This window comes from Bos mutus, chromosome 3 (assembly GCF_027580195.1).
Source record: "Bos mutus isolate GX-2022 chromosome 3, NWIPB_WYAK_1.1, whole genome shotgun sequence".
NCBI lineage: Eukaryota > Metazoa > Chordata > Mammalia > Artiodactyla > Bovidae > Bos > Bos mutus.
Genome location: NC_091619.1, coordinates 25,098,187 through 25,123,083, shown reverse-complemented (window position 1 = coordinate 25,123,083; position 24,897 = coordinate 25,098,187). Strand labels below are relative to the sequence as shown.

Sequence of the window (24,897 nt, the reverse complement as noted above, 5' to 3'; positions counted from 1 at the left end):
TTGAAACCCAATCCCCACTGTGTTGGTATCTGGAAATGAAGCCTTTGAGAGGTGATTTGGACATCAGGATGAAGTTCTCATAAATGGGATTAGTGCTCCTTTAAAAAAATTTTTTTGGCCGCACTGCCTGGCATGTGGCAGTTCCCCAACTAGATCCCTAGTTCCCCAACCAAGGATCTAACCTGAATCCCCTGCATTGAAAACACAGACTGCCAGGGAAAAAGATTCAGGGATTAGCGCCCTTATAAAGGGACCCCAGACAGCTCTCTCGTTCCCTTTCTGCCAGGTAAGGAGACAAGAGAAAGTTAGTACTCAGCAATCCCCATGAGGGCCCTCCTCAGAACTGACCACACTGGCACCCTGATTATCTAGACTTCCAGCCTCCAGGACAGTGAGAAATAACTGCTTGCTGTTTAAGCACCCAGTCAGTCTAGGATAATTTATTTTCACAGTTTAAACTCACTACAACACTCAGGCAGAACATCAGCCACACGGACGTAGTCATCTCCTTACCCACGACGGTCGTCTTGGCGCTGTAACTCCCGAAGTACCGCTCGTCGGTGCTGGGTGTGTGGCACTCGTACACCCCGGCATCCCGCGTCTGGAGATCAATGATGTGTAATAAGGCCAAGTTCCCCTGGACCCTCTCCACGTAGATCTGCCCACTGCGGACACGCTGCGTGTAGATGGCATAAGAGAAGGTGTCGTCCATGGTGCTGATGATCTGGATCTCGCGTTCTGGGGCCTTGGGCATGTAAACGGACCACTGGAAATTCTGCTCAGAGGGCCCCTGGAAGCCACTGACATTGCACCAGATGGTGATGTGAGAGCCCTCCGTGCGGTACAAGGGTCCCTCCTGGATGCTGACTTGCCGCTGCGCTGACACGACACCTGTGGGGGAGACACACACGACGGGCTCTCTCACGTCTCAGACTAACATGCAAAGCAGGCAGCAGTCTACAAAGGGCTTGTGATTCAAGTGACATGATAATAATATAAATAACTTAGCGGCCCTTTCCAAGGCGCTCTGTGATTTATAAATATTAATTAAAACATCCCGTGGTAAGGCACTGTCCCAAATTTGCATATATGAGAATGTGATCGTGCAAGGACATGGTCCTGTTATTTATTCAATGGCTGACCCTTGGGAATTTCATTTAGTCTCTCTGTCATTTAGGCGGCAGTTTTATATCTATTTATTAGTGCTGTTTATAAAGTTTTTAATAAAATGAGCAGGGAAAGTTGCATCCTTGGCACAAATTCAGAGGAGAACAAAAGCAACCACCTTGCAGTCTGGCTGAAATTAAATGCTCCTTTCTTGATTAGAGAGCTGGAAGGAGGGAGTCCTGGGTCCTTTCTTTGGTTCCGCACCCTTATTTGCAAAGGTAGGCCATCATGGACACATTTCATACACCCTCTTCCCTCCACACGTGGAGGTGGAGCTGAGCTCCTAAAGGCTGCTATTCACATGAACAGGAATGGGAAGGGCTGATGCAGAACCCTGCTGCCCAGATGCCCACACACCACCGATGGGGGCAACTGTCAGTGCCGCCCCAAGTCAAAGACGTTTCAAGGCTGCCCTGGAAACTGGGCTCTGATTCACCACCGGCTACCCTGCCTCCTGGCTGGGATCTGCTTCTCCAAGTGGCCTCTGCCTGCCTTCTCTATGCTCTTAACATGGTCTCCCCTCGCAGACTTGGGGACAAGAAAGATAGTAAGTTTGCTTTCTCATTCCATGCCAGCACAACTGACTCTGCCTGAACCACTGAGAAGGCGGCAGGGGACATGACCCTGTGGCAGGTAAGGGCTAGTTGCAGCTCTGCCAGGAACTGGAGCTGGTGGTGCCATCTTGGACAAGTGGCTTTTCCTTTCTGGACCTTGATCTCTTCATCCATAAGATGATTTCTAGGAAGGCTTTGGAGGGGACTAGCATGTGTGACTAGCTTTGTCACTTATTACCTGTGACCTTGGATAAGTGACTTAACCTCTTGAAGCCTGTTTCCTCATCCATAAAATGGGGATAATCATGTATGCCTCACAGAGTTATCAAAAAGACTGAATAAGACAAGATCTGTAACACCCCTAGCATAGGGCCTAGCCTATAATTAGTCCTTAAAGAAGAGCTGCTTGATCAAACCAGTCTATCCTAAAGGAAATCAACCCTGAATATTCATTGGAAGGATTGATGCTGAAGCTGAAACTCCAATACTATGGCCACTTGATATGCAGAGCCGACTTATCAGAAAAGACCCTGATGCTGGGAAAGATTGAAAGCAGGAGAAGAAAGGGATGACAGAGGATGAGATAGTTGAATGGCATCACCAACTCAATGGACATGAGTTTGAGCAAGCTCCGGGAGTTGGTGATGGACAGGAAAGCCGGGTATGCTGCAGTCCATGGAGCTGCAAAGAGTCAGACAGGACATAGCAACTGAAGAACAACAAAGGAGGAGCTGCTAACACGGGCCTCTCCTGGCTGGAACAGTCTGTGGCTCTGGACCCACAGGGAACAGGATTTTGGCCAGTGATCCCTCAAGGTCAGGCCAATGGCCTCTTGACAATGACACCATCTCTGGGCCACCCACTTCCACCCACAGCTGCAGCCCATTCCCATTTTCATGAAAACTTCCCCCACGCCCCCTCTGAAAGGCAATCACGGCTGTCCAGTGTAAACGTATCTGAAGTGGATCCAGCTGGGGAACAGCTGGGATGGCTCAAATCCTAGTGGGAAGTATCTCTAAGCCCAGCCTGGGGATGCTTGGGCCTTAAAGCAAACTGATCTAATCTAAAACAGACCTTACAAGGAAAGGTCTGTGGCTTATAAACTTTTATTTATGCAGAATCTTTTCTCCCAAACAAAATCTTACATGGAATCCCATCTTGGCTGAAGCAACAGAAGTAAGGAAAGTGAAAAAGGGGGTAAGAGGGTGGCAAATCAAATCAAAGTGGTATGTGGATTCACTTGATATACTCTGGTTGACAGCATTTACAACTATATTCAAGATCGTTGGCAAACAGCTCATTAGTTATTTTCAGTATGTTAAAATGTAGTGTGTTGCATTTTTACTATGCGTACTCTTTCTCTGACAATGTAAAAAAACAAACTATATATATATATATATGGGCTTCCCTGGTGACTCAGATGGTAAAGAATCCACCTGTGATGCAGGAGACCTGGGTTTGAGACCTGGTTGGGAAGATCCCCAGGAGGAGGGCATGGCAACCCACTCCAGTATTCTTGCCTGGAGAATCCCCAGGGACAGAGGAGCCTGGCGGGCTCCATGGGGTCGCAAAAAGTCGGACACGACGGAGCGAGTAAGCACTATATATACATAGCGACACTTGAGCCAAATGTTTGAAGTCCTCCGGAAATGGAGAACTTTGAAAACCATCTAACTCCATTCATAAGATTTTGGTCTCCCTGCATTTTAGTGTTCTATGACAAAATAGCCACAACCGGTCCCCACCTGCTACAAAGAGGACTGGAGGCAGGTCAGGACAAGCCGGCATCTTTCTTTAAGGCAGGACTTAACCTTAGACTTGCACTGGAATCACCCAGAGAGCTTTAAAAAATAACAGGGCCTGGACCCCAGCCCATGTAACTGATCTGGTGTGCAGAAACCTGGGCACTAGGGTTTTTTTTTTTTTTCAACTCAACACAGAGCAGTGTCCAGATGTCTCTATCGATAGAGTGTCAGCCAGGGGCTCAAACGAAAGACCAGATGCTGATTTAAGGCTCTCAATAGCTTTGAACACCTGCCTTCACTGATCTGGGTCAAGAAAGTCTTATTCTCCTCCAGTGAATGGGCAGTTGGGCAATAGAAAGCAGATGAGGCCCATCAGACACTGGCTGCGGTGACACCCAGCATGCACTCTAGTTACAGGCCTTCAGAAGCACTACATCAGGGGATCATACACATTATTCCCCAGAAAGATAAACAGTGTTAAGTGGCCTGAATAGGCCAGGGCACCAGGGTCAAAACAACTTTACTTGTCTCCTGTCGGAAGCTGGTCCTGACAAATAAATAAACAGATAGTAGACTGTACTTTAACCACACACATTCAGCTGCACCTGCTTATTAAATATCTCCTTAATTTCCTTCCCACCGCACAAAGGGCCTTTGAACACTGAAAATAATGCTGTTCTTAGGAAGTGGACCTTAGCATAGAAATAGAAACGAACTTTTTCTTCTCAGCAGTCTAATTCCCCTTCCATACGCCCCACCTTCCCCATTTCCCTCTCCGGGCACTGCCCCTACTATCCAGATCTCATTTTCCTAAAGCTGTGCTGTGCTAAGTCACTTCAATCACGTTCGACTCTTTGCAACCCTATGGCCTGTAGCCCACCCGCCTCCTCTGTCCATGAGATTCTCTAGGCAAGAATACTAGAGTGGGTTGCCATGCCCTCCTCCAGGGGATCTTCCCAACCCAGGGATCGAACCCGCGTCTCTTATGTCCCCTGCATTGCTAGGCAGGTTCTTTACCACTAGCACCACCTGGGAAGCCCTTCCTAAACGCTGCTACCTTCAAAAAGACCCAGGTCCCCAACCCTGGCCAAGGCATCCCCTAACTCCACTGCACCTTTCATCTTCCCTCAGCCCACAACAGAAGGTTCCTCCGGGCTGGGATCACCTTTTTTTTTAAGTAATATTTTTTCTTTAGACATTTCTGTACTCTCTGAATTATTTTGCAATAAGCAAGTATCACTTTTTAAATTAAAACAATCCAAGTATTATATATAACTGTATAAAAAGGACTAGACACACACAAAAGACAGTAGAGTGGGAAATAAAAATAGGAATAAAAAACAAGGGCAACAAAAAATATTAATGAAAATGGTAGATATTAATTCAACTATATCAATAATCGCTTTAAAGGTCAACAATCTAAATGTACCAATTAAAACACGGAGATTGTCAGAGTGGATTAAAAACATGACCCAACAATATCTTGCCTACAAGAAACCACTTTAAACATAAAGACACAAAGATTAAAAAGAAATGGGTGGGACTTCCCTGGTGGTTCAGTGGATAAGAATCCGCCTGCCAATGCAGGGACACAGGTCCAATCCCTGGTCCATGCCTCAGGGCAGCCTAGCCTGGGCACCACTGCTAAATCGGCACCAAAAGCCTGTGCTCTGCACAAGAAAAACCACTGTGATGAGAAGCCCCACTCACCACAACCAGCTAAAGGCTGCACTCAGCAGTGAAACCCCGTGCAAACAAAAATAAGAGAAGTCAACGAGTGGAGAAAAATACACCACGTTAATACTAATCAAAAGAGCTGGAGTGGCTATATTAATTTTAGACAGACTTCAAAGGAAGGAAAATTATCAGGAACAAAGAAGGACATTACATAGTGATTAAAAGAGTTAATTCTCCAAGAAGATATAACAGTTCTTACTGTGTATGCATGTAACAACACAGCCTCAAACTACCGAAGGCAAAAAGTGAGACAACTGTAAGGAGAAATAGACAAATCCGCTATCATAGGTGATGACTTCAACACCCTTCTCTCAGAAATGGACAGAATCAGCAAGCAGAAAATCCATAAGGAACAAAGCTGAACTCAACAATATCTTCAATCAACTGGATACAATAGACATCTACAGACTTCATCCAACAACAGCAGAATACACACTCTTCTCATGCTCCCATAGAACATTCACCAACACAGACCACATTCTGGGCCATAAAGCACCCCTTAACAAAAAATGTTTAATAACTTCTTTTCATTTGTTTATTTATTGATTTGGCTGCGCTGGGTCTTAGCCGTGGCACGTGGGATCTTTCACTGCAGCACACAGACTCTGTAGTTGTGGGGCCTGGGCTCAGGAGTTGTGGCATGTAGGCTCTCTAGCTGTGGTGCAAGGGCTTAGTTGTTCCGAGGCATGCGAGATCTTAGTTCCCTAACCAGGGATCGAACCCATGTTCCCTGCATTGTAAGGCAGATTCTTAACCACTGGACCACCAGGGAAGTCCACCCTTAACAAATTTTTAAAAATAGAATGATATAATATCTGTTGGCAAACCAAAATGGAATTAACCTAGAAATCAATAACAGATAACTGGAAAATAGCAAAATATGTGGAGATTAAACAACACACTTCTAAATAACACACACACACACACACACACACAAATCTCAAGAGAAATAAATTTTTTAACTAAAAATACAACTTATCAAAAGCTATGATATTCAGGGAAAGCAGTGCTCAGAGGAAAATTTATAGCATTAAATTTAGAAAAGAAGAAAAACTTTAAATCAGTGTTTCCACCTTAGGAAACTAGGAAAGGAAGAGTAAAGTAAATCCGAAGTAAGCAGAATACATTAGAGCAGGAAAAAAAAGAATTAGGGCAGAAATCAATGAAATTAAAAACAGAAAATCAATAGAGAAAGTCAATGAAACCAAAGGCTGGTGGTTTTAAAAAATCAATAAAATCAATAACCCTCTAGCTAGGTTAACAAAGAAAAATAATATAAGTTATTAGTATCCAAAATGAAAGAGAGGGAATTGTAAGATCCCATGGAAATTAAAGAATAGTAAAGGAAACCTATGAACAACTCTGAGCTTGCCAGGTGGTGCTAGTGGTAAAAGAACCTAGCTGCCAACGTAGGAGACATAAGTGATGCAGGTTCAGCCCCTGGACTGGGAAGATCCCCTAGAGGAGGGCATGGCAATCCACTCCAGTATTCTTGCCTGGAGAATCCCATGAACAGCAGAGCCCAGTGGGCTGCCGTCCACAGGGTCGCAAAGAGTCGGACACGTCTGAAGTGACTTAGCAACAGCAGCATGAACAACTCTGTGACCACAGATTTGATAACCTAGGTGAAACAGACCAACTCCTTGAAATAAACAATCTGCAAAACTCACATAAGAAGCAAAGACGATCTGAATAGGTCTATACCTATTAAGGATAGGCTTAATAGTATGGGCTTCCCTGGTGGCTCAGCTGGTAAAGCTGGCTCAGCACCCTCACCTGCAATGAGGGAGACCTGGGTTTGATCGTTGGGTTCGGGAGATCCCCTGGAGAAGGGAAAGGCTACCCACTCCAGTATTCTGGCCTGGAGAGTTCTATTGACAGAGGAGCCTGGCAGGCTGCAGTCTATTGGGTCGCAAAGAGTCAGACATGACTGAGCAACTTTCACTTTCACTACACCTATTAAAGACATTACATCAATAATTAAAAACCTGTCAAAACAGAAAGCACCAGGCCCAAATGGGGTCACTGGTGAATTCTACCCAACGTTTAAGGAAGAAATTATACCAATTCTCCACAATCTCTTTTTTGGGCAGAAACAAAGGGAATACCTCTTCCTAACTCATTCTATTAATATCAGGCCAGCATTACCCTGATACCAAAATCAACAACAGCATTATAAGAAAAGAAAACTACAGACCAATATTTCTCAAGAACACAGGTGCAAAAATTCCCAAGAAAATATTAGCAAATCAAATCCAAAAAGTATAAAAAGACTTATATACTAGAACCAGTGAGATTCATCCCAGGTATACTTATTCAATATTGGAAAATCAACTAATGTTATATATCATATCAAACTTTAAAAAGGAAAAACCACATGGTCATATCAACAGATGCAGAAAAAGCATTTGATAAAATTCAACACTCATTCACTATAAACTCACAGTAAACTAGGAATAGAGACTTTCTCAACTTGACAAAGACTACCTACAAAAAACCTTTAGCTAACATCACACTGACCAGGGAGAAGCTCAAAACTTTTCCACTAAGATCAAGAACAATGCAAATATGTCCCTTCTTGCCATTCCTTTAGAATAAGGCAAGAAAAAAGAGTATACATATTGGTATACTCTTAAAAGGTATACATAGTGGGGAGGAAGACAAAACTCTTTGCTTGCAGGTGACATGACTGCCTGTATAAAAAGAATTTTATTGCCAAAATACTACTGAACTAATAAGTGATTATAGCAAGATTGTGGGATACAGTAGGTTAATATAGAAGTCAACTGCTTTTCCATAAACCAATAATTAACAAATGAGAATTTAAAGTTAAAAGCATAATAATCACTTACATTAGCATCATAAATTTAGTCAACTGATCTCTGACAGAAGGCAAAGGCAAAACAATGGAATAAAGATAGCTTCTTCAAAAAATAGTGTTCAAACAACTAGATACATGCAAAAAAAAAAAAAGAATCTGGACACAGACCTTACACACTTCACAAAAATTAACTCAAAACAGATTAGGGACCTAAGTGTAAGATGCAAAACTATAAAACCCCTAGACGATAACACAGGAGAAGGTCCAGATAACCTCTGATATGGTAATGTCTTTTTAGCCACAACACCAAAGGCATGATCCATGAAAGAAATAATTGATGAGTTGGCTTTCATTAACATTTAAAATTTCTCCTCTGTGAAAACCAATATCAAGAGAATTAAAAGACAAGTCACAGACTGGGAGAAAGTATTTGTAAAAGACATATTTGATAAAGAACTGTTATGCAAAATGTAAAACCAAATCTTAAAACAATAAGAAAAAAAACCTGATTAAAAAATGGGCCAAAGATCTTTAACGGACACCCCACCAAAAAACATACACAGATTGAAAGTGAGCATATGAAAGGATGTTCCACACCATACATCATCGAGGAAATTCGAATTAAAACAACAAACGAGATACTACTACACATCTATCAGAATGGCCAAAATTCAGAACACTGACAACACCAAATGCTGGCGACAACGTGCAGCAAGAGGAACACTCATTCATTGTTGGTAGAAATGCAAAATGATACTAACGTTTTGGAAGACAGTTTCATGGTATCTTGTAAGACCAACCATATTCTTACCATACAATTCAGCACTTGTGCCCCTTGGCATTTACACAACGAAACTGAAAGCTTCTATCTACACAAAAACCTACACATGGATATTTAGAGCAGTTCTCTTCATATCTGCTGGAACTTGGAAGTAAAGGAAATGTCCTTCAGTAGGTGAAAGGATAAACTGTGTACATCCAGACAACTGAGTATTGTTCAACAGTAAAAAGAAATGGGCAATCAAGCCATGAAGATATGGAGGAACTTGAAAATACGTATTATTAAATGAAAGAAGCCAATCAGAAAATGCTACACATTTTATGATTCCAAGTAAATGACATTCTGCAAAAAGCAAAACCATGGAGACAGATCCGTCTCCATGAAGATCACTGACAATGGAGGGCAGGGATATGAACGGCAGAGCACTAATGTTTCTAGGGCAGTGAAAATACTCCGTATGATACTACAGTGATGGACACATATCATCATGCATTGGTCCAAATCCACAAAGTGTATAACACCAGTAGTGAACCCTGAGATAAACTATGGACTTTGGATGATTATGGTATGTTAACGTATTCCTGGTTTAAAAATTTACCACTCTGATGAGTGATGGTGATAATGGGGCAAGTTATGCATGCCTAAGGGACTAAGAGAAGCTCAAAAGCCTCTTGATGAAAGTGAAAGTGGAGAGTGACAAAGTTGGCTTAAAACTCAACATTCAGAAAACGAAGATCATGGCATCTGGTCCCATCACTTCATGGGAAATAGATGGGGAAACAGTGTCAGACTTTATATTTTTGGGCTCCAAAATCACTGCAGATGGTGACTGCAGCCATGAAATTAAAAGACACTTACTCCTTGGAAGGAAAGTTATGACCAACCTAGATAGCATGTTCAAAAGCAGAGACATTACTTTGCCAACAAAGGTCTGTCTAGTCAAGGCTATGGTTTTTCCTGTGGTCATGTATGGATGTGAGAGTTGGACTGTGAAGAAAGCTGAGCACCGAAGAATTGATGCTTTTGAACTGTGGTGTTGGAGAAGACTCTTGAGAGTCCCTTGGACTGCAAGGAGATCCAACCAGTCCATTCTGAAGGAGATCAGTCCTGGGATTTCTTTGGAAGGAATGATGCTAAAGCTGAAACTCCAGTACTTTGGCCACCTCATGTGAAGAGTTGACTCACTGGAAAAGTCTCTGATGCTGGTAGGGATTGGGGGCAGGAGGAGAAGGGGATGACAGAGGATGAGATGGCTGGATGGCATCACTGACTCGATGGAACTGAGTCTGAGTGAACTCCAGGAGTTGGTGATGGACAGGGAGGCCTGGCGTGCTGCGATCATGGGGTTGCAAAGAGTCGGACACGACTGAGCGACTGAACTGAACTGAACTGAAGGGACTAAGGGTATATGGAAAATCTCTGCATCTGCCTCTTCATCTTACTGTAAACCCAAAACTGCTCTAAAGAAAACAAAGTCCTTATAAAGAACTCATACAACTCAACAGCAAAGAAACACTCTGATGAGAAAATGGGCAGAGCATCTGAACAGATTATTTTTTCCAAAGAAGACACACAAACAGCCAACAGACACCTGAAAAGATGCTCAACATCACTAATCATCAGGGAAATGCAAATTAAAATCACAATGAGGAATCATCGCACACCTATTAGAATGGCTACTATTAAAAAGACAAGAAATAACAAGTGCTGAAGAGGATGTGGAAAAGGGGAATTTTTGTGTCCTGTTGGGAATTTAATTGGTGCAGACACTATGGAAAAAAAGAGAGAAGAAAAAAAAGAAGAAGAAGAAGAAGCTAAAGGCAAAGGAGAAAAGGAAAGATATACCCATTTGAATTTGGAGTTTCAAAGAATAGCAAGGAGGGATAAGAATAGCAAGGAGGGATAAGTGATCAATGCAAAAAAAAAGAGGAAACAATAGAATGGGATAGACTAGAGATCTCTTAAACAAATTTAGAAATACCAAGGGAAGATTTCATGCAAAGATGGGCACAATAAAGGACGTAAATGGTATGAACCTAACTTATTTAACTTACATGCAGAGTACATCATGAGAAACGCTGGGCTGGAAGAAGCACAAGCTGGAATCAAGATTGCCGGGTGAAATATCAATAATCTCAGATATGCAGATGACACCACCCTTATGGCAGAAAGTGAAGAACTAAAGAGTCTATTGATGAAAGTGAAAGAGGAGAGGGAAAAGTTGGCTTAAAGCTCAACATTCAGAAAACGAAGATCATGGCATCCAGTCCCATCACTTCATGGCAAATAGATGGGGAAACAGTGGAAACAGTGGCTGACTTTATTTTTCTGGGCTCCAAAATCACTGCAGATGGTGATTGCAGCCATGAAATTAAAACACGCTTACTCCTTGGAAGGAAAGTTATGACCAAACTAGACAGCATATTAAAAAGCAGAGACATTACTTTGCCAAATTTTTCCAGTAGTCATGTATGGATGTGAGAGTTGGACTATAAAGAAAGCTGAGCAAAGAAGAATTGATGCTTTTGAACTGTGGTGTTGGAGAAGACTCTTGAGAGTCTCATGGACTGCAAGGAGATCCAACCAGTCCATCCTAAAGGAAATCTGTCCTGAATATTCATTGGAAGGACTTATGCTGAAGCTGAAGTTCCAATACTTTGGCCACCTGATGCGAAGAATTGACTCATTGAAAAGGCCCTGATGCTGGGAAAGATTGAAATGCGGGAGGAAAAGGGGACGACAGAGGATGAGATGGTTGGATGGCATCACTGACTCAATGGACATGAGTTTGAGTAAGCTCTGGGAGTTGGTGATGGACAGGGAAGCCTGGCATGGTGCAGTCCATGGGGTTGCAAAGAGTCAGACACCACTGAGCGACTGAACTGAACTATGGAAAATAATACAGAGGTTGTACAAAAAAATTAAAAACAGTACTACCATATGACTCAGCAATTCCACTTCTGGATATTCACCTGAAGGAAACAAACATACTAACTCAAAAACATACATGAACATCTATATTCACTGCAGCATTATTTATAACAGCCAAGACATGTAAGTAACCTAAGTGCCCATCAACTGATGAATGAATAAACAGCATATGGTATATAAATACAATGGAATATTATTCAATCATAAAAAGGGAGGAAATCCTACCATTTTCAAGAACATGATAGACCTTGGGGGTGTTATGCTAAGGGGTGGAGAGATGGGAAGTGGGTGAAGGTGGTCAAAGGGTACAAACTTTCAGTTACAAAATAAACAAGTCCTAGGGATATAATCTATAGCATGGTGACTACAGTTAACAATACTGTACTGTATATTTGACATTGCTAGGAGAATAAATCTTAAAAGTTCTGTAACTATGTGTGGCAATGTAGTTAACTAGTTAATGTTAATTAACTAGATTTGTGGAGGTAATCACTCTGAAACCAAGCAGGATCCTACAGGGCCTTCCTGGGTACAAAAGCCCCTCTCTGTCCCCCATTTCTTGACTATAGAAAGAGGCTTTAAGTCTTCCTAGGCCTTCCCCATGGAGAAGGCAATGGCACCCCACTCCAGTACTCTTGCCTGGAAAATCCCATGGACGGAGGAGCCTGGTGGGCTGCAGTCCATGGGGTCACTAGGAGTCAGACATGACTGAGTGACTTCACTTTCACTTTTCACTTTTATGCATTGGAGAAGGAAATGGCAACCCACTCCAGTGTTCTTGCCTTGGAGAATCCCAGGGACGGGGGAGCCTGGTGGGCTACCATCTATGGGGTTGCAGAAAGCCGGACAGGACTGAAGCGACTTAGCAGCAGCAGCAGCTGCAGCAACAGGCCTTCCCCAAGTTCCAAAGAGCAGACTCAAGCAGTAACTAGTTAGAGAACTGAGGAAATGCGGGAACAAAGGAAAAGCAGTCTAGCAAGAAAAGTAATGACAGCTTAAGCAACAGTGCAGAGACCAAACAGAGACTCTGGGCTCCTACTTACTCCTCAAGAGACACACATAACAATCTGATGCATATCTCTGAGTTGTTCTGCAGGAACCAAGACCCTTCCCACCTAAGGTGGAGGATGGAGACTATATGCTGACCACAAGCACCAGACCCCAAACTGGTCAGAACCAGAAGGCTGATGGTTAAGGTTTCCAAAACAATACCCCACTACCTCACCACCAACCACGGAGAAGAAAGGTCACGAGCGGATCACACATTCTGCAACCCTCACCTCTAATGTTGCCTTTGAAAACCCTTCTCTGAAAGCCATTGGGGAGTTTGGATCTTTTGAGCATTAGCGGCTTTGCTTGGTGCCTGCAATAAACACTGGGCTTTCCTCACCACCACCAGGCAGTAGATTGGCTTTGTAGCGTGTATCTGGGAGGAGACCAGAGTTTGCTTTGGTAACAATTTTACCATACATACAATATTGAATCATTATGTTGTACACTTGAAACTAATATAATGTTATATGTTAATTATAGCTGAAGAAACATTTTTATAGAGAAAAGAAACTCATAAACAAATAAAAGGACTAGAAAGAAAATACTGGGAGAAAAAAATGGCAACTGATTTTTATTTTCTTCTTTATTTTTACTTCTTCCCTCAGACCTCTGCAAAGAGTATAATTAGGAAAAAACATTTAACCAAAATAAAAACAATGCATGATTACAAAATTTCTTCTGTTTGGACTAATGTGATATACGAATAATAATGAAACTGAGCAGGGCTCTATGGGGCCCTCCTGGATGCAAATCCTTTTCAGGTCCCCTGTTTCTCATTCATAGGAAATAGGTTTCATCCAGCCTCCTTGACCTTCTCTGAATTCCCAAAAGCAGATTCAAAGAGTTGCTAATCAGAGAATTTCATGACCAACTGGAGTAAACTCAGGGAGACAGTGGAGGATAGAGGAGCCTGGCGTGCTATATATATATAGTCCACGGGGTTGCAAAGACTAAACAACAATCAGAGAAGGGAGAGAGATGTAGAAATTGAGAAGGAACAGTCAAGAAACAATAGTACCACCATGGGACAGGGTCTGGGTTCTTCCCCAAGGATCACACAAAAACAATCCCTTTGAGGGCCTTCCCTGGAGGTCCAGTGGTTGACTCTACACTTCCACTACAGGGGGCATGGGGCACAGGTTCGGTCCCTGGTCAGGGAACTGAGATTCCCCCATACTTTTGTTGTTGTTGTTTGTGTGTTAGTCGCTCAGTTGTGTCTGACTCTTTGATACCCCATGGACTACAGCCCACCAGGCTCCTCTGTCCAGAGAATTCTCCAGGCAAGAATACTGGAGTGGGTAGCCAGTTCCTTCTCCAGGGGATCTTCCCGACCCGGAGATCAAACCTGCATCTCCTCTGTCTCCTGCACTGCAGGCAGATTCTTTACCATCTGAGACACCAGGGAAGCCCATGCTGCTACTGCTGCTAAGTCGCTTCAGTTGTGTCCGACTCTGTGCGAGCCCATAGACAGCAGCCCACCAGGCTCCACCGTCCCTGGGATTCTCCAGGCAAGAACACTGGAGTGGGTTGCCATTTCCTTCTCCAATGCATGAAAGTGAAAAGAGAAAGTGAAGTCGCTCAGTCGTGTCTGATTCCTAGCGACCCCATGGACTGCAGCCCACCAGGCTCCTCCGTCCATGGGATTTTCCAGGCAAGAGTACTGGAGTGGGTTGCCATTGCCTTCTCCAAAGGGAAGCCCATGCCATGTGGCAAAAAAAAAAAAAAAAAAAAATCAATACTTTTGAATTCTGCAGGTACTAAGCCCCCATCCTGCTTCCCTGATGGCTCAAATGGTAAAGAATCCGCCTGCAATGTGGCAGAACTGGGTTCGATCTCTGGGTTGAGAAGATCCCTTGGAGGAGGACATAGCAACCCACTCCAGTATTCTTGCCTAGAGAATCCCACGGACAGAGGAGCCTGGAGGGCTATAGTCCGAGGGGTCCACAAAGAATTGGACATGACTGAGCGACTAAGCACAGCACTCAGCAGAGGTACTAAGGCCCTCTCCCAGGTAGAGGATGGTTAACTTCAGGTTATGCTGGAGATTCCTGGAACACCACCCTATTACCTCACCACCAACCAATCAGAGTCGGACATGACTAAGCAACTTTACTTTCTTTTTACTTTCTAACCAATGAGAAGAAAGTCTGCACACAGCAGAAGATAAAGAAGACTTTGACCACCCACCCAGATGACTTTCCCTTTCATGGTCAAGCAGAATCTTCGGAGTTGGGAGTTGGGCATAAATGTCATCTCCCCAGGTTATGAAGCAACTTAGCAGCAGCAGCAGCAGCAGCAGCAGCAGCAGGTTATCAACCTCCTGAATAAAGCAAACTCCTTTCCAACCACACTCATCTCTTACGTGGCTTTCAAGCAGCAAGCAGCCAAACTCAAGTTCAGTAACAATAAAAACTATGTATTTGGTACACCAAATACAGGAACCACAGCTCTGGTTCCTGACCCAGAGCTCCTAAAACTCTTGGAATTTCCTGAGTTATAGTGTCTTTTGTCATTCACAAGGAGCCTCTTGGAACAAACAGAAGTTTATGCTAATGAGGTAATTCAAGGTGAGTCGTTAGTTTCAGAGGGGCTGGTCATGCTTAGAGGGGTGGACCTTTCAGCCCCACCCTCTGAAGTTAAAGGAGGAGAAAGGGGTTGGAAGTAGAGTTTAATCACCAGTGGCCAAAGATTTAATCAATCATGCTTATGTAGTAACACCACACACTTGCCCCACTGCTCTACATAAAAACCCTAAATGACAGGATTAGGAGAACTTCCAGGTCAAAGTGCTGGGAGGTGGCACACCTGGAGAGCTACTAAAGGGATCTGCCCTTTGCACTTAATACAGCTGACACCTGTGACTGACAGGAAATGCAGAAACTACAGTGTGACCTCCAAAGCTAGGTCATGAAAAGACACTGGGGTTTCCGCCTCGCTCTATGGGCTCACAAATCCTGAGGAAAGCCAAATGCCATGTCACAAAGACACCACGCAGGCCGATGACCAGGCCCACAAGAAGCCCAGTGCCAACAACCAGCCATGGTCGCCAACAACTAAGCCACCCTGGAACCGCCTCCTCCAACCCCAGACAAGATTTCAGTGACTGCAGCTTCAGATGCCATCTTGACTACACCCTCCCTGGGAGCCCCAGCACCCGAGCTAAAGCTAAGATGCTCCTGCATTCCTGATCCACAGAAACTGTATGAGAGAATAATGCTTACTATTGTTTTATACTCTGGGTTTTTTGTTTGTTTGTTTTTGCCTTAAGAATTATATTCACAATTGCAGTAACTACTGGTTCAACAGAACACAGTTTCTCCAGTCAAGATTTTTATTTTAGGACAATTTTTTTAGAGCAGTTTTACATTTACAATAAAAGTGAGAAGAATTTACTGTTCCTTTAAGTTTTGAGATAATTTTTTTGTACCAATATATGAATGATAAAGACACCAATGGGTCTTAAAATGGAATGAAAAATTATATTACATGAACTTGTGTATGTTCTTCTAGAAAAGAGTTCCATAAACTTCAAGAGATTCTCAAAAGGTTTCAAGATCCAGAAAAAAAAGAAAAAGATTAAGAATCATTGCTTTAGACAATAAATAGTCAGGGGGAAAGGCTATGTCCTTTCAGATTAGTTTGGACAGTTTCTACTCACATGAACACATGATATAGCTTAACTAGTTTTTCAAGATACTGCTCATTCCTGTTTGCTCCCACTTTTTCCTTTGTGCTGAGTCCTAGACAACCTGGCTAGGGGCAGTATGATTCAGGAGTTAGTGAGCAGGGAGGGGCGGCTGCTGTGCCTGTGAAAGTCAGCTTCTCATGCATTTCTGGAACATGCCTGGGCTGAGAGACTCACACCTCTAAGCACAGGATCTAATGTCTAATTCAAGACACATAAGTGAGCGTGTCGAAGTGTCAGAAGAATCTAGCTCACCATCCCACATCTATTCCAGTTGTGACCTCTATAATCCTCAGAGCTCAATCAGCACACAACTTTTACAAATTCTACATGTGACTTGGCCACATAAATATACTTCTTTATCTGTAAAATGGGAATAATGTAATACAACATATATCCATCTCAGAGGTAATCCTAGAGATCAAATACTACTGTGAAAGTCATCAAATGAATATTTAAAAATTTCTTCCTGGTTCTATCAACATGAGATAGGTACCAATCCAAAAACAGGAAAAGTTTTTCTAAGTACAAAACCATTAAAGAGAACATTAATGTTTGAATTTTAGTTAAAAATGCACAACCGCACAGGCAGTAAATTTATATTAAAAAAAAATACTGTACTTAGAAAAATGACCAAGCAAAACATTGATATGGGCTGAATATGAGTGGTGAATGATTTTTCCCCCCTCTCTTTTCCTTTCCTCTATTTTACCATTTTTTAAAAGTAAGCAAGTATGTGTTTTAAAATGAATGTTAATGACAAAGATGATAAGCACTCTCATGTGTCAGACAGTACCCTAACTTCTCTGCATACATCATCTTATTTGACCCTTACAACAAATAAAAGATTTCATTTAACTTTGCTAATCTACTCAACGTCTCTTGGTCTTATTTATCTATTTTTTATTTTTTATCTTTTCAAATAGGCTTCTCTTACCACAGAGTGCGGGCTTTAGAGCAGGTGGGCTCACTCACCCAGCAGCAATGTGGGATCTTAGTTCCCCAACCAGGGATCAAATCTGCATCCCCTGTATTGGAAGGCAGATTCTTAACCACTGGACCATCAGTGAAGTCCTCCAAGGGGGATTTCATTATAGCCCAATTTACCAGGTGAGGAAAGGGTCTTCCAGGTTAAATCACTTTCTCCATGACAAAGAACATGATTAACGGTTTTCTGAGTCTGTGGTTCATACTGAACATGCCTATTGAATATCAGTGATAAGTGATGACAATCCACCCACTGAACTTCCTTGCCAACTCGGTCCTGAAGACTGTGATGGGGTATCTGCAGGGTCTCAGGTTAAAAATGCCGAACAGACTGACCATGGAGTGGAGACCAAGCCTCCCCAGGGCCTCACAGAACAGAAAGGCTCCGAGACAGCAGTGAGGAAGGACACTCCAATGACAAGGCTGGGGATCCCCACTTTCCAGCCTTCAGCCAAGGGAGGACAAGAAGGGGCACAAGCTAAAAACCACCTTCATTTGATCCCTTTCTGGACAGGGGACAGACAGACACAGAGCCTGGCCCTTACCAATGAGAGCCAGCACTTGCTGGGCCCTGATTTCGGACAGTGAGCTATGTATTAATATGTATTAACTGTATTAATTTTAACGTATTATGTATTAATTTTATGTATGTGTTATTGTATGTGTATTAATTATAATGCTCACAGCAACCCTATAGGTACATCCTCTTAGGGACTCACCGTATAGAATCAGAACCTGAGCAGGAGTTGGGGTGGGGAGGGGTTAATGGAGCCAGGCTGCAGACACCTACTCTATGGAAAACACCTTAACAAGGATGGTCAGTGTCACTGCCCTCCAAAGACGGCCTAACCAAGGTCCAAACAGAGCCACAGAGCCAGGATGGCTCACAGTTCAGCTTCCCTAGACCACCAGCATAAAGACCTGCATCCGGGTCCTTACTTTCATCAAAACGTCCCTTGAAGCCACCATCAACATCCGCGTGATATGTGCAGTGGCACGATCCAGCAGCAGACCTGAAGAATGGAGCTACCTCTGGAACCTTCTCTGTCCCTGACCTCTCCAGCACAGGCAGGAGCTGTGAGACCCTGGCTGGTTACTTAACCTCTCTGTGCCTCAGCACCCTCACCTCTAAAGTAATGTATTCTTCATAATGTTGCTGAAGGCATAAATTATTTAGTCCATTTAAGATCCTTGGTGCCTGGCCCATCGTAAGCGCTCAATATGCATTCAACTAGTAGTAATAGTAGTGTGTGCTAAGTTGCTTCAGTCGTGTCAGACTCTGTGCAATGCTATGGACTGTAGCCCGCCAGGCTCCTCTGCCTGTGGGGATTCTCCAGGCAAGAATACTGGAATGCGTTGCCATGCCCTCCTCCAGGGGAACATCCCAACCCAGAGATCAAAACAGTGCCCCTTACATCTCCTGCATTGGCAGGCCAGTTCTTTACCACTAGCGCCACCTGGGAAGCCCCGGTAGCAACAGCAGTCAGTGATATTAGCTCTTGCTGTGAACTAACCTCTCCCACATCACCACCACAGGTTCTATTATCCAAACACGAGCATGTGTGCGAAGTCGCTTCAGTAGTCTCCAACTCTGCGACCCCATGGACCATAGCCTGCCAGGCTCCTCTGTCCATGGGATTCTCCAGGCAAGAATACTGGAGTGGGTTGCCGTGCCCTCTTCCAGGGGATCTTCCTGACCCAGGGATGGAATCCACTTCTCTTATTTCTCCTGCATTGGCAGCCAGGTTCCTTACCACTAGCACCACCTGGGAAGCCCTATCCAAACGCAGCAGTAACAGTATCTCCTGTCCCACGTGCTCTTCTGCAACAAGACCGATAGATGAAGTTTATCCCTTTCCCTCTGAATCTGGGCAGGTTTGTGCCTTTCAAGGCTAGGTCATAAAAAGCGATGTGGCTTCCACTCTGCAACCTGAGGCCATCATGGAAGAAGTCCTGAGGCTGCCATGCTGTGAGGGAGTCCAAGGCCCAGGAAGAGGCCACGAGGAGGGTACTCCAGTGCAGAGTCCCAGCAGAGCTCACAATCAACAGCCAGCAGCACCAGCCAGGCAAGTGCAGGAACAATACTTGAAGGTGCCAGGCCTGAGCTGTGAGCCGCTGAGATCCCATCCTCAGGATCCTCTCAGCCAAGGCCCTAGACACTGTAGAGCAGAGAAGCCACTCCTGCTGTGTCTGCCCAAATTTTCAACCCGCAGACTCTGTGAGCATAATAAAGTGATTATTTTAAGTCACTGAGTTTTGGAACAATGTGTTACATGGGAAAGATAACTAGAACTCTGCTACACTTTCAGCCGACACTTTCTGAATATCTATTACAAGAAGGGGACTAGCATGGGGATTGTGAAGGAGAGATGAATAAGACAGTTTTACCCTAAGCCGACAATCCCAAAAGAAAATAAATAAACACTTTAAAAACAAACAAAAAACGTAACTCCCCAAAGAAATACACGTAACTAATTAATACTATACAACAGGCTGTGATGACAGTGAGGTGCAAAGTACAAGGTTAAGACCTCTCAAAAGGACAGAAAGTAAGGCCAAAAACGTTTTACAGTAGTAACACGGGTCTTGAAGCAAGGAAGGAGACATACATGTCATGTGAAAACACTGCAATATGTCCCAGTATTAGCCAGAGGTGTGCCAAGGTCTCCTGTGCCCCGTGACTGTGGAGCACATCAGAGCCAGGTGGCAAAAGACACCAAAAGGCACACTCCTAAAGTCAAACCCCTCCTCTGGGCCAGAGGAAGCTGAGAAGAGGGAAGTAGGAGACAGATCAGATTTGTGTTTCTGAATCATCAGCCAAGTGGCAGGTGGAGGACAGAGCAGAGGGCAAGACTGGAAGCAGGGAAACCAAATTAAGAATCAGGTGAGACAAGATGAGGGCCTGACCTGGTGTTAAGTTCAAGGACAAAAATATCACTCATTTATTTCTTCGTTCTTTTTTTAATTGAAATCCCCAGTGGTACCTAAAAGAGATGTTCTAGAGACAATGATGAATAAATGTTAAATTATTGATGCCACTTCTAAAGTGTGACTACCAGCTCCAGAACAAAGAGGGCTGCAAATGCAATGAATCACTTCATCCCAAACCAACTTTGATCTCCGTGACATCTGCACAGCTGAGTCACTAGGCTGCCTCACATCCCAGGACATTTAGCTAATAAGCCCCTGGTAGTTTGAGCTTTTGCCTAATTTACTCATTGCTAAATGTTAAAACTGCCACCTTATAGGACTGCTAAACTATGACTTCAAAAGTTTTCTAAACATTCTAATACTTACTTGATTTAGACAAAACTTTAAAAAATTTTAGTTACAATATAACAAACCTTTAATCAGTTATGACCAACCTAGATAGCATATTCAAAAGCAGAGACATTACTTTGTCAACAAAGGTCCGTCTAGTCAAGGCTATGGTTTTTCCAGTGGTCATGTATGAATGTCAGAGTTGGACTGTGAAGAAAGCTGAGTGCCGAAAAATTGATGCTTTTGAACTGTGGGGTTGGAGAAGACTCTTGAGAGTCCCTTGGACTGCAAGGAGATCCAACCAGTCCATTCTGAAGGAGATCAGCCCTGGGTGTTCTTTGGAAGGACTGATGCTAAAGCTGAAACTCCAGTACTTTGGCCACCTCATGTGAAGAGTTGACTCATTGGAAAAGACTCTGATGCTGGGAAGGATTGGGGGCAGGAGGAGAAGGGGACGACAGAGGATGAGATGGCTGGATGGCATCACCGACTCGATGGACGTGAGTTTGGGTGAACTCCAGGAGATGGTGATGGACAGGGAGGCCTGACGTGCTGCAATTCATGGGGTCGCAAAGAGTAGGACACGACTGAGTGACTGAACTGAACTGAATCTCTTCTGATTACCAGATCTAACCCTGTTTTCCCCTCCTTTTCCCAGAGGTTGGTATTGCTAAGAATTAGAAATGGATCACTTCTCACTTTTTAAAAATTACTTAATAAAAATATATATAAAACCATTGAAAATATACACTATTGTTCAGTTTTTTACATAAACATCATCATTCCATACAGAGATGTTCCTTAGTTTTCCTCAGCATTTTTGAGATTGAACGTAATTCTGGGTCTTCTTTTATAGAGCTGTATATAGTATTCCATCACAGGCCTACAGCACATTTTGTTTATCCTCATATTGGTGGATATTTAGGGTGCTTTTTTCTTGGGGGGGGGTTTCTTTTGTGTTTTTTTGCTTTGGCTATAACCAACAAACCCTGCTTTTTTTCACATGCCTTCAATTTCTTGTCCTTTCCTCACCTGAATTTATGACATCTTCCAGCTCCTCTATCCTCGACTGTTTAAACAACAGGGAAGACATGGGTACGTCCAGGATGGCTCTTTCATCCCACCATGTGGTTGGCATGAGGACCAGCCCAAAAGACCGCACCTCCCTGCTCGTCCACCTGGGCCCCTCCTCCCCTGTTACTCACCGCTTGCCAATACACTCCACTCCTTTCCCTAAAAGGCAGGGATAATGCTCCAGAGTCTTACCCACCCCATAATATTCTTCACCTGCATCAACCCTCACCCCAACCTGAGGACGGCATGGAAACAACCTCTGGGAGGACAGGCAGCCAAGGGGTAGCCCTGTAACCCTGCCAACCATGCCCATGGATATGAGACAGATCCTCTCCCAGTTCCATCACGGTTCAAGGCAGCAAACCCAGTGGAAAATGGTTATAATTGAATATAAGTACCAGCATTTGCCTTTGCTTTCCGGAGGGGAAGAAAATTTAAAAGATGGAATCATATTACTTGCCTGTAAATGCTCTCCCCATAATTACCCTAGATCTACTGACCACTGTTTCCCTCCATCCGGTCTCAAAGATAACAGAAGTGGGCTGAGTGTCAGGCTGATTCTTTTTAATAACAAAGTGGCCTCATGGCACAACAGGCCCTGCCAAGTCCAGGGGCCGAGAAGCCATAAGCTTACCGTGAGTTCTAGTAAAGGAGCACCACTCAGAACCAGGGAATGCCTTGGTCCTTCCCACAAGCCTCCATCTCAGACTGTTGCCACTGCTGCTACTTTAGGCTGCATTTCTGGACCAAAGGTGTTTCAGCTGCTCTAGATTCTGAGTCTGATCAAGAGGTGTCTGCTGGGCTTCACAACAGTCTCTTCACTCTCGGCCACACCCTCCCCTCACACAGAGAGATTTCTCCTCAGCCGCCCTCAACTCAGTCCTCCTGCCCTTCCTCCCGGAAGCCGGCAGGTCCCATCAGGAAGAGGACCACCGAGCCCAGGTCCTGCCTGAACCATCTCAATGGGCTTCTTTGAGCAGCATCAGGATGCCTGCTTGCCCAGGCAGCAGAGGACTTTCCCAGAGGCCTTCCCTGGTGGCATCAGGAATAATTCGTGATGTGAAGGGATGGCCACTGCGTCAGGAAGCTCACAGGGGGTCAGTCTGCCATGTTCCTTGACACACGCCCCACCTTCTGCCTCCCAGTGCCCCAGACTAGAAAGTGGGAGTTGTCTCGCTGCCAAGGGGCACCCAGATGTGAACCCAGGTCTGTAGGGGATCTCACACCAGTTTCCCATTCCTGGCACAATCTGCCCCTGTAAGCCTCCTCATGTGATATATGAACACTCTTCTCAAGCCCACCCAAGGCCCCTGCCCCAAGCCTTCTCCTCCTCCAGGTCCGCTGGCCTCTCCAAGCTGGAGGCCCTAAACAGTGAGTGACTGTGTCACTACCTGTGCCGCCCTGGGCGGTGCTCAGCCAGGAGAGATTTCTGTAAACATTACGGGTGTGTGAGTCGATGACTCCAGTAGAGCACTGGCTCCCAGTGTCCACTTCTCCAAGGTTAGGAAAAGCCCTCAACAGTTGGTTCCAGAGGTTCCCAAGCAGTGTCCCATGGAAAAGGGCGGGCAGCTTTGGGAGCTGGGCTGTCTGCACAGGACAGGAAGGGCAGCGGCTGGGTGGGCAGCAGAGATGACCATCCTCCTGGGCCACACCCACCTCTGACACATGTGGGCCGCCCTGCTAGGATAATCACAGGAAACTGAGCCCATTCAACTAGCTGGAGTGTGTCAGCGGAGGAAAGTGAAGCGGGGGGTACCCGCAGAGTGGAGGTTCAGAGCACCCCGAAAGTATGATCCCAGCACAGCTAAGCCTTGGAGGGCCCAGGACTGAAAAACTTGTGTGACCCAGGCCCCGTCCTCAGGACAGCTCCACTCCACGCTTCAGGGAGGTGCTTCCTATTCTTGGCCTCAGTTTCTGGGCTCCAAAAACACAGCCTACAGGTACCTGCTGTTGCTGCTGCACTCACCGGCAGCTCCCCGCTATGCCTCCTGATGCAGATTCCCCAGCAGCAATCTCAATGGCTCATCAATTCTTAACCAGTCCTCCCGAACTGTTGATCTGAATATCAGTCATGACATACACGGGCTTCCGAGGTGGCACCAGTGGTAAAGAACCCGTCTACCAATACAGGAGATGCAAGAGATGCAGGTTCAATCCCTGGGTCAGGAAGATCCCCTGGAGGAGGGCATGGCAACCCATTCCAGTATTCTTGCCTAGAGAATCCCATAGACAGAAGAACTTGGCAGGCTACAGTCCACGGAGTCGTAAAGAGCCGGACACAACTGAAGCAACTTTGCACACATGCACATGTGCACGACACACACTTTCATCCCACCCAGGTCCACTGGGCTTGACCAGACACAATCTGCACTCCATAACCTGGCATACAACTACTCAGAGCAGCAAGGACCATGCAGGGAGGGGAACACTCTCTGCTTTAAGTGTGGAGAGCCAGGCACCCTGAAATGCATCTGCTGCTACTGCTGCTAAGTCGCTTCAGTCATGTCTGACTCTGTGCGACCCCACAGACGGCAGCCCACCAGGCTCCCCCGCCCCTGGGATTCTCCAGGCAAGAACACTGGAGTGGGTTGCCATTTCCTTCTCCAATGCATGAAAGTGAAAGTGAAATCGCTTAGTCGCGACCGACTCTTAGGAACCCCATGGACTGCAGCCTACCAGGCTCCTCCATCCATGGGATTTTCCAGGCAAGAGTACTGGAATGGGTCTAGCACACTAAAAAAATACCGACATCTACATTCAACTAAAAATTCATAGTTAAGTGCATTGACATGGTTTCTGGGGATTCCCTCTCCATCCACCCCCCCGCCACCTGTTACACAGAATATCAATTTGTGGCCCCATCCCCTAGCTTTAACTTTCCTTGTTGGTGTTCAGTCACTAGCTCTTTGCCCTCCTCTGTGGGCAGCCCTGGGTTTGCATACTGTTCCCAATTCAATTAGAGGAATATGATTTGAGCAGGACTGTGAACAGGTGGTGGGCAGTGAGCCCTACTTGTTCTTAATGGGGGCACAGATGCATAAGACAGAACCATGACAGTGGAGATTAATTCTGTAACAGCCCTGAACAAAGAACTGAGGAGA

General features: G+C 44.6%; 1 protein-coding gene across 1 annotated transcript in view; it reads right to left on the bottom strand.

The window, feature by feature from the left end:
* The window catches only part of IGSF3 (immunoglobulin superfamily member 3), a 130,082-nt gene that overhangs the window by 62,886 nt on the left and 42,299 nt on the right, over nucleotides 1–24,897 (bottom strand). Inside the window, 1 exon segment of the mRNA XM_070367428.1 lies at nucleotides 514–891. Within this exon segment, the coding sequence (XP_070223529.1) occupies nucleotides 514–891 (378 nt within the window).